Source organism: Solanum tuberosum, unplaced genomic scaffold (assembly GCF_000226075.1).
Source record: "Solanum tuberosum cultivar DM 1-3 516 R44 unplaced genomic scaffold, SolTub_3.0 scf00282, whole genome shotgun sequence".
Taxonomy (NCBI): domain Eukaryota; kingdom Viridiplantae; phylum Streptophyta; class Magnoliopsida; order Solanales; family Solanaceae; genus Solanum; species Solanum tuberosum.
This window is the reverse complement of record NW_006239209.1, coordinates 19,802-30,758: the sequence shown is the minus strand read 5'-3', so window position 1 is coordinate 30,758 and position 10,957 is coordinate 19,802. Positions and strand designations below refer to the sequence as shown.

General features: G+C 35.2%; 1 protein-coding gene across 1 annotated transcript; it reads left to right on the top strand.

Annotated features, from left to right (window-relative positions):
- Window positions 1–2,564: 2,564 nt before the first annotated feature.
- On the top strand, window positions 2,565–3,599 carry LOC107062941 (uncharacterized). The gene has a single exon (XM_015314233.1). It carries the CDS (start codon window positions 2,565–2,567, stop codon window positions 3,597–3,599), a length of 1,035 nt encoding a protein of 344 aa, XP_015169719.1.
- The last annotated feature ends 7,358 nt before the right edge of the window (window positions 3,600–10,957 follow it).

Here is a 10,957-nt window from a genome sequence, read left to right as displayed (position 1 = left end):
GAGGCTGGAGCAGACAAATGTTTTGATGACATTAACAGGCTAAACAAAAGAGAAAAGTATGTTGGAAGATTGGGGGGGAGAGGGGAGATGAGGAGTGTTATAGTAGCTCAGATATTGGTAATGATGATAGTAGAGCTGAATTAGATGTTCTAGCTCAAAGAGGTATCGACTTACCAGCTAGAAGAAATAGTAGAAAACTAAGGTTTGATCCCGATTGTCAGATAACTATTTTGAACTTGGCATGGTCTTTGAGAGTGCTGTGCAATTTAGAAAAGTTATGCAATCTTATGTTGTAGATAACAAAGTGCAACTCGAACTCAACCCTAATGAGAAGCACAAAATTAGAATCAAATGTAAAAGCAAAATACTATGCAAATGGGAGATATATGCAAGCACTGATAGGAATTCTGGTGACTTTATTGTGAAGAAGTACCACCCATTTCATTACTGCCCTACTAAAAACAAGAACAAGTTATTCACTTCTGTGTACATTACACATAAATTTCAAGATAGGATTATATCTCAACCTAACATAAAACTTTAGGAGATTCAGGAGTTGGTAAGGGATCAGTTGGGTTTATATGTAAGGAGGACTGCTTGTTATAGAGCCAAGTGCAGGGTAATGAGTCAGTTCATGGGTGATTGGAATCTAGAATTCTCTAGATTATGTGACTATGATGACATTATTAAGAAGACAAATCTTGGAGGTTCGTGTTGGGTTAGGGCAGACAAGGATACAATACCTGGAAAAAACTTGTTTGTGTATTTTTATGTGTGTTTTGATGCTCTTAAAAGGGGTTGGTTAGAAGGATGTAGCAAAATTATTGGTCTTGATGGAAGCTTCTTAAAGGAATTATGTAAAGGGGAATTACTGGTAGCCATTGGTAGGAGTGAGAACAACCAAATGTTTCCCATAGCATGGGTTGTTGTTGATCAAGAGACTAAACATTCTTGGACTTGGTTCATTGAATATTTGATTTTAGATTTGGAGTTAGGAAATGGTGCAGGCTTAACAATAATGTCAGATTATCAAAAGGTACTCTCTCTTTAATCATTTATATTTACGACTCAGATTTTTTTTGCTATTTTATATTGTTTGTGAAAGTTTCTATTTTTCATATTTTGTAGGGTCTTATTCCAACTATTCAAGAGCTTTTACCTAATGCAGAACATAGAATGTGTGCTAGACACATATGGTCTAATTGGTCCATAAATTGGAAAGGAGAAGAAAGAAGGAAGCAATTTTGGCAATGTGCTGAGGCATATGAAGTGAAGTTGAAGGATGAACTTGGAAAACTTGCAAAACCTGATGAAGGTATATGTGAAGAGCTACTATCATACAATAAAGAATTTTGGTGCAAGGCTTTTTTTTCTACAACTTCTAAATGTGATATTGTTGAAAACAACATGTCTGAAACCTTTAATTCTTGGATAGTCGATCCCAGACATAAGTCAATTATTACTATGTTGGAGGAAATCAGACACAAAATTATGAATAGGCATGTCGATATGAGGAGATTCGCTAATACTTGGATAACATATGTTTTTCCAATGGCAAGGTTAATTTTAGAAGAAAATAAAGATATCTCTAAGAGGTGTAAAGTATTATGGAATGGAGATTCTGGATTTGAGATTAGTGAGGGTGATACTAGGTTTATTATTGACCAAGTAAGAAGGACTTGTATTTGCAGAAGTTGGCAGTTGAGAGGAATTCCATGTCCTCATGTTGTATGTGCCTTCTATCACTTAGATCAAGAACCTGAGAATGAAATTGAAAGTTGGTACAAACATGAAGTATTCCTGAAGGCTTACCAATACTCCATACAACCTATTCCTAACATGAAAATGTGGCCTGAATCCAACAATCCTTCTATTTTGGTGTAACTATTTAGAGCTAACTTGAACTTCAAATCTCACTCTTATTTTGATGCAACTGTTTAGAGCTAATTTGATTTTTTTGAATTCACTCTTATTTTGGTATTTTGACAAATAGAATGGTAGAACTTTTTGGTATTTGATTGTTTTATTATGTGCAACTTTAAGTGAATTCGTATAGCCTTTCTAATTAATTTTCAGTGTTAGCTCAGATTTTTTTTCTGAACTTTAATATTATAGGAACCAGTGTTGACAATGGTGAACATTATGAAAAACATCCGGGTCCAACAGTGAAGACAATACAAGGCGGCTACATAAGTTTGAACTTCGAGCTTCACAAACTTGGGCCTCCCTTAGATAATTGGTCTAATTATTCTTCAGCCCACCTGATAATTTCTCTTTCTTATTTTGTACATATTTTCTTTCCTTTTATTCTTATAATTATCCCTTAGTTTGTTAGCCATAAACAAATAGAAAGACGACAGCTGTAGGAGTTTGTTATAGCTAGATTCCTTTTTGCTTATATAAATATGTATACTGTACAGATGGTTCTCATTTAAGTTTTATACAAAGAAAGAAAAATTCCCAAAATTTGTTCTTTTATTTCCTCATGGTATCAGAGTAGGTTTAATCTGCTAGAACAATTCCTTTATTTTTCGTTTTCCTTTAGTCTTGTTTTTTTTAAAAAAATGAGCACTAGTGCTTCTTCTGATTCAACAATTGGGGCAGTGTCAAGCACTCAAAATAATGATGCCCTTGATGCTGCTCATCCCTACTACATTCATCCTTCAGATTACCCAGGTATGAACCTGGTTTCAACTGTTTTCGATGGAAAGGGTTACGATGGGTGGGGAAGAGATGTTGTCATAGCTCTATTTGCTAAAAACAAGCTGGGATTTACTAATGGATCCTTGCTTATTCCCACTGATCCCATACTTCAGAAATCTTGGGCACGATGTAATGACATGGTGCTCTCATGGTTGCTCAACTCTTTATCAAAAGAAATTGCTGAGAGTGTGCTTTATTCTAACAGTGCTAAAGACCTCTGGAAAGATTTGGAGGAAAGGTTTGGCCAATCCAATGGGGCTAAGCTTTTTCAATTGCAAAAAGAGCTTGGTGCTTTAGTTCAAGGTAATTCTAGAGTGTCTGGGTATTTCACTAAAATGAAAAGTCTCTGGGATGAGCTTGATGCTCTCAATGCGTTTTCTGCTTGCATTTGCAACTGTGAATGTGGGGCTAAAATCAAGAATCTCAAAGCATATCAAGATGAGAGACTTCTTCAATTCTTGATGGGCTTGAATGAAATCTTCATCGGCGTAAGGAGCAGCATTCTTATAAAATCTACTTTACCATCTATTGGACAAGCCTATTCTCTTGTGATGCAGGATAAGAAGCAAAGGGAGATCAACGCATCCCCTGTTTATCCAACAGACTCGGCTTTCTTCACTACAGCTAATCAGCCACCTGGTAACAGAAAGTCTGGTGAATATAAAAGACAAAAGGGAATTTATACTCCAAAGAAGAACACATACATCTGTAACTACTGTAAGAAGGTTGGGCATAACATAAGCCAGTGCTACAAAATCCATAGATTTCCTCCTGATTTCAAGTTCACAAAAGGAAAAAGGACTCAAACTGCAGCTCTTGCAAGCAGCAGAGTTGACCCTGAACAGGCAAGGCCTAATGTAGCTGATCCGTTAAACCTCACACAAGAGAATATATGACAGCTATTGTCTTTACTTCAACAATTCAAGCAAGGGGGAAATATTTCTGAGGATATGGCGACTGCCAACTGTGCTGGTATAGCTAATTTATTTAACTTCTATGCATGTTTTGCTCATACAAATGATTCTTGGATTATAGACAGTGGTGCTTTTGAGCACATGTCCTTTAATAAATCTTTTCTCTCTAATTTGAAACCTCTACCTAGATCTGTTATGATTACTCTTCCTAATTCACACAAAGTTTGAGTCACTCACAATGGATCTGTTTCCCTTTTTCCTAATATTGTTCTTGAACATGTTCTTTATATACCATTTTTCAGATTCAATCTTCAGTCTGTAAATAAATTGTCTCAACAATTATCTCACTCTGTTCTATTCACTTCTACATCTTCTTTTTTGCAGGGCTCTTCAGTGGAGATTGGTAAAGCAGCAGGAGGTCTTTACATTGCCAAGACAAATCTAGCCGCTTTTCCTTCCAAATCTAGTACTAAGTTAGGCAAAAATCTTGTCACAAGAAAGAGTAATGCTATAAACTCTATTCCTGCTTTAGTTTGTAGTTTCAGTCCTTTTAATTACAATGTAAAAGAAAATTTGTGACACTACAGATTAGGCCACATGCCTTTGAGCAATATGAAAAAAATTTCCTCTATTCCTATAACTTCTAAATCCAATTTTATTGTTCCTTGTGAGATATGTTCCACGGCTAGGCAACATAAGCTTTATTTTCCTTCTAGCTGCATTTCCACCAAATTTGTTTTTGAATTAATCCATGTGGATACTTGGGGTCCTTATAAGCATCACACGTCTGATGGTTTCAAATACTTCCTCACTATAGTCGAGGATTTCAGTCGAGGTACTTGGACACATTTATTGACCAACAAATCCAATGCTTTCACAGTTCTCAAATCTTTCCTAAACATGGTTGAAAGACAATTTCAAGTAAAAGTAAAAACCATTAGGATAGACAATGCTTTTGAATTAGGATCAGGAAAGGTTCATTCTGCATATTTTTCTGCCAAGGGCATCATCCACCAAACCACTTGTGTCTCTTGTCCACAAAAAAATGGCGTCGTTGAAAGAAAACATAAACACTTGTTGGAAACCTCCAGGGCCCTCCTTTTCCAGTCTAACTTGCCTATAAAATTTTGGGGTGATTGTCTCTTAACGGCAACTTACTTGATCAATTGATTTCCTTCTAAGGTTCTTTCCTACAAAACCCCTTATGAGTTATTATTTCACACTGTGCCTACTTACACCAATTTGAAAAGTTTTGGGTGTCTTTGTTTTGCTTCTACTTTATCAACTCATAGGATAAAGTTTGATCCAAGAAGCGTCTTTTGTGTTTTCCTAGGGTATCCTCATGGGAAAAAGGGGCATAAACTACTTAATCTCAAAACTATGAGATCTTTCGTTTCAAGGGACGTCGTCTTTCATGAAACTATTTTCCCATTTTCCTCCATCAAGCCTACTATTTCAGATTCCTTTTTGCCTCAACTTTCTTCTCCACATCACATGGATCAGTACCTTAAGGTTCCTCCTTCTATTACTCCTACTCTGCCTTTAACTGATCCTTCGATTCCTTCCCCTAATTCTGTGTCTTTGGACACCCTTTCTTCTACTACTTCAGCTTCTCACAGCCCCTCACATATTTCCCCTGCTCCATCTTCTGATTCTATGCTTGATACACTCATTCGAAAGTCTTCCAAACCGCACACTGCACCTTCTTACTTGAAGCACTATATTTGTAATGCCCTCCAACTCACTGATCTCACTGCTTCTTGCTTTCTTTCTCCTGTCACTCATTCCCTCTTCTCTTTCACTGCTCTATCATCTTCCAACCAACATTTGTTAAACACTCTTTCTCATCTACACGAACCTATTAGCTATACTCAGGCAGTTTTACACCCAGGTTGGCAGGATGCCATAGCCAAGGAAATGACAACCCTTGAATTTAATAACACATGGGACGTCATCAAGCTTCCTCCTGGAAAGAAAGCCCTACCTAATAAGTGGGTATACAAAGTCAAACACCATTCTGATGGCAGGGTGGAAAGATTGAAGGCACGATTGGTGATTCGAGGGGATATTCAACGAGAAGGGATCGATTTTACTAAACATTTTCACCGGTTGTCAAAATGACCACAGTGAGGTGTATTCTGTCCATCGTAGTTAAGAAAGGTTGGGGTCTATTTCAATTAGACGTAGACAATGCTTTTTTACATGGTGATCTAGAGGAGGAAGTTTACATGAAGTTTCCAGCAGGTGTCACTCCTCCCTCCTCAAATCATGTTTGTCTCTTAAAGAAATCCCTTTATGGTCTTCGGCATGCCTCTCGACAATGGTATGCGAAACTGACCACTGCTCTCACTTTCAAGGGATATACACTCTCCCTCAACAACTACTCTCTATTTTACAAAAAGATAGACTCCTCTGTTTCTATTGTCGCCATCTATGTCGATGACATTTTAATGACGGGAAATGACATGAATGAACTCAACAATCTCAAAGCTTTCTTGCACAATGAATTCAGGATTAAGGATTTGGGCAGTTTGCATTACTTCCTTGGTATGAAGGTCCTGCGTGAATCTTATGGTCTTATTCTTAGCCAACGAAAATTCACCCTGGATTTACTTGAGGAGTTTCATTCTTCACATCTTACCCCTGTTACTTCACCTCTTGATCCCTCCACCAAACTTCTTGCCAAAACAGGGGATCCTATTCCTGATCCTACGCTTTATCGACATCTATTGGGTAAGCTAAATTATCTCACCCATACACGACCAGATTTGGCTTTCACTATCCAACATTTAAGCCAATTTATGCAAGATCCTCATATTCCTCACATGCAAGCTGCTCTTCGAGTTCTTTGTTATCTCCTTCGCGACCCTGGCCTAGGTTTATTCATATCTTTTACTCCTGATTTCAAATTATTAGCCTTTTGCGACTCTGATTGGGCATCTTGTCCCAATTCGTGTAAGTCAGTAAGTGGTTTCTACATTTCCCTGGGTTTTTCTCCAATTTCTTGGAAGTCCAAGAAACAGACCACCATTTCCCTCAGCTCTGCTGAGGCTGAATATCGCTTCATGAGACGGGTTATGGGTGAATTAACTTGGTTGGTTCGTTTGTTCTCTGATCTAACAATTCCTATCGAGCTTTCTGTTCCTCTTCTTTCAGATAGCCAAGCTGCTATTCATATAGCGAAAAATCCCGTTTTCCACGAACGCACCAAACACATTGAACTCGACTGTCACTTTGTGCGTCAACAATTTCAAGCTAGTCTGATTTCCTTCTCTTTTGTTCGTTCCTCTTCTCAATTGGTTGAACTTTTCACAAAACCTTTGACTGGCACTCTTCATCACACTCTACTAGGCAAGTTGAGTGTTCTTTCCTCCCCCTCCAACTTGAGGAGGGGTATTGGAACTAGAGTTGACAATGGTGAACATTATGAAAAACATCCGGGTCCAATAGTGAAGACAATACAAGGCGGCAAAATAAGTTTGAACTTCGGGCTTCACAAACTTGGGCCTCCCTCAGATAATTGGTCTAATTATTCTTCAGCCCACCTGATAATTTCTCTTTCTTATTTTGTACAGATTTTCTTTCCTTTTATTCTTGTAATTATCCCTTAGTTTGTTAGCCATAAACAAATAGAAAGACGATAGCTGTAGGAGTTTGTTATAGCTATATTCCTTTTTGCTTATATAAATATGTATACTGTACAAATGGTTCTCATTCAAGTTTTATACAGAGAAAGGAAAATTCCCAAAATTTGTTCTTTTATTTCCTCAAATGTCTGGTGGTGTTGAAATTGTTCTGGAATTTTGAATTCAATTGGGATTCATTTTAGGTGCGGTTAGCTAGTGTTTTTTATGGCTATACTTATGATGTTTGATTGAAGAATGAGTTTTTTTTAGTGGTTTTGTGCTGCAATGATCTTTACAAACTAAGTTATTAATTGATGTGGTGGGAAATGTCTGTTGTAGCAGCTTAGGCGTGTGTTTATGGAAAAAAATGCTCGACACCTTCTTCTATCACATAGAAAAATCAGTTTCGTTTGTTTAATAATAGGACATAAAATTCTACATAATCGTACACTTAAACCTAGCTTATTTCGCAAATGAAATGTCACCACCGTTCAAGTTCGACCCATTTAAAGTATTTGCATCCATAATGCAATAAGTAAGAAAATGGGATAAGAGTCTGAAAAATACCTCAACTTTGGTTGGATTTGCTGTTGCGATACTAAACTTTCATAAGGACCTATTACCTCCCTAAACTATTTAATAGCGTTATTTTTTACTCCCTGAACTATTTAATTGTGTATTGTAAAGGTATATATGTGCCCACGTGGACACATTACTATTTATAATTTTGCATTATTTTTTATGTCCACGTGGGCAAATATATATGTTTAAAATACGGTATTAAATAGTCTAGGGAGGTAATAGGTCCTCATGAAAGTTTTAGTATCGCAACAGCAAATTCGATCAAAGTTGGAGTATTTTTCAAACCCTTATCCCTAAGAAAATAAAATGGCCAAATAAAATAGATAGAAAATAAGAAAGAAGAAGAGATAGAGGAAATAAATAGGTAAAATGCCAAATATTAAGGCTAATGGGATCATCACGCGCCTGTTAAAGGTGAGATGACAACCATATGCCAAGTCATCATTTTGTGTTAAAATGGAACATAAAAATTGAAATTGAAGGGTTAAAATGGAACAAGGTTGACTTGGAGTGTTAAAATGAAATTTATGGACAAGTTTAAGGGGTTTTACATGTGTTTGGCCTTTTATTATATTTAGGATTGAAAATAGATTGAATTAAAATTGATTGAATTGCAATTCATCTATATAAATATGAATAAAAAATTAAAATAAGTAAAATATGAATTAGATAAAATATATATATCTTCGTTCAGTATACAACCATCTACTAGACTCACATATAGGTATCTATAACTTACCTATATTGTCCATATTTTTATGTATCAAAAGTAGACTAATAAAATTCATATTTATCAAATTAAATAAAAATAATCAAAATCATGAAAAATGTAGATTAGATAAGTTGAAAAATATGAACTGAAATAAGGAAACGTTCTCGAAGGTCATTAAAATCTCAAAATGTCATATTTTCGTCCCTATCAATTTAAACTAGATAAAAAGACAAGTATACTAGATATAGAGAGTTTTAACTTCTACTATATTTAATATACATATATTTTTTATTTTGTATTGGTAAATTTTTTTAGTCAAGGACCGTCTTAATCACTAGGCCACTAAAGCCACTGTTTGGGGTTTCATATTTTTGCCCCCCTCCCCCCCCCCCACACACACTTTTTTTTTTATATAAAAATTATTAAAAAATTATATGTATTTTTAAATTTAAAAAAAATGTGCAAGAAGAGAAAAAAAAACGTCATTAGTTTTCCCACTTTTCTAAGGGAATGAAACATTTTTTGAAAATAATTTCCTTATGTGGAAAATTATGCTTCTTTATTTATCTCCTAAGAATTTGACCTTATATAACAATTTACCTTATATTCATCTTTTTTATTTTTCTATTTTATTGTTTATTCTCAATATTGAATTCTCTCCTACAAAATCTTTTGATTTACTGTTGCTTACAAGTTACAAAAAAATAAAATTTTCTTTTGAGTGTCTTCTTCAAAATCTCAAGAAGTGCAACAAGCTAGCAATCATTATATTGAAGGAACACAACACTATTTCGATATTGTCAATTTTGTGTCAAGTTTGTTATTCTAACTTTATTTTATATTTTTTTTTTGTTGATAACTTATTATTGTTGATATTCTTAGTTCATAAGTATATATATTCTCGTTTTGAACAGTTTGAAGCATATGAAAATATTGTTTGGTTTCTCATTTAGTGGTAAAAATTTGAGACCACTAGATGATGAGAATTTTAAAAAACATTGTCTTAACATTGAATTTTCCTTAACACATAATAGTTATTCTGATATTGATGGTTTAAATTTATTTTTTGAATTAAAAGTGTTAAGAGAACTAATGCAAGTAGAAGATAATGATCTCATGACAATACTCAAACAAATAAAAAGACTTGATTTTATTTCTAATGCATATATTGCTCATAGAATAATGTTAACAAGTCTTGTAACCGTTGCTTCAGTTGAAAGAAGTTTTTCGAAACTAAAATTGATAAAATTTTATCTAAGATAAACAACGTCTCAAGAGAGAATGAATGGATTAACTATATTATCAATTGAAAATGAATTACTAATGTAACACCTCGCTATTTGAAAGAACTAGAGAGAGCTAGAATTAGAAAGAGTTGTTTTTGGAAAGAATGAAAATCTGGAAAATTTGTTAAGTTATGTTAAGTTTGAGTTTTTAGTAAACTTCAAACGACCATAACTCCTAGCTCAGGATGATTTAGGTGTGATTCCAGATATCGTAGGAAAGATCTTGGAATAATCTTTCCAACGCCGCTGAGTTTACTCAATTCCGAGTTCGTATGAGTAAGATATGCCTATTTGAAGTTGAGTTGTTCAAATAAAGAAAGTCTAATCCGGATTTTAGATGGGCATTATAGTCTTTTCCATACCCCATGACTTAATTTCGGTTTTGGGTAATTAATTGGGGTCTAAACTAATAGGATTCAGTTTACGCTTTTACAATATTGAGTTAGGGTTTTAGAGAAGAGAAAAGAAGAAGAGAAGAGAGGAGAAGAAGCAAGAATCGTCAAATTCTCGAAGCTAAGATCGTGGATTTCATCAAGGGGTGATCCCTACGAGGTATGTGAGTTCACATAGCATTGGGTTCGTTCACCCACGCGCCAAACCTGTTTAATTCAGCGTGAATCCGTCCTAAAAGTTGAAAGTTTAAATGTTCTTGATGTGTGTTCTTGAATTTACTTTCGTTCTTGAATTGGGATAAGATTGATGAGTTTCTTATAGCATTGTTTCCTTGAGTTGTTTGAGTTATACTGGGTATTTGAATCTAAAGAGAATTTGAGAAAAAGAACTGAGTTTAGGCGAATTGGGGTCAGAAAATGAAGAAGGAACAAGTCGGGCAAATCTGGGTACCAGGTCCACGTCGCGGACTGTTCCTCAGGATTGACAATGTTGTCTTCACGTCGCGGAGCGGTCACAGATCGTTTTGCCTCAAAATTTATTTCGCGACCAAATAATTATATGCATCGCCGCGTCGCGGACTTGCTTCCAAACAGTGATTTCTTGATCTTTTCTCATGTTTAACTATTTAAAAACACTCCTAAACATCATGGGATCTTTCCTATCACAAATGACAATCGTTTAATCCATAATTCAATTTAAGGATTAGTTAAGAGTCAAGTCAAGAGAAGTTAAGAGCCAAGT

Coding starts and splice junctions, on each gene's coding strand:
- LOC107062941 (XM_015314233.1), top strand. CDS start 2,565: ATGAGCACTAGTGCTTCTTCTGATTCAACAATTGGGGCAGTGTCAAGC.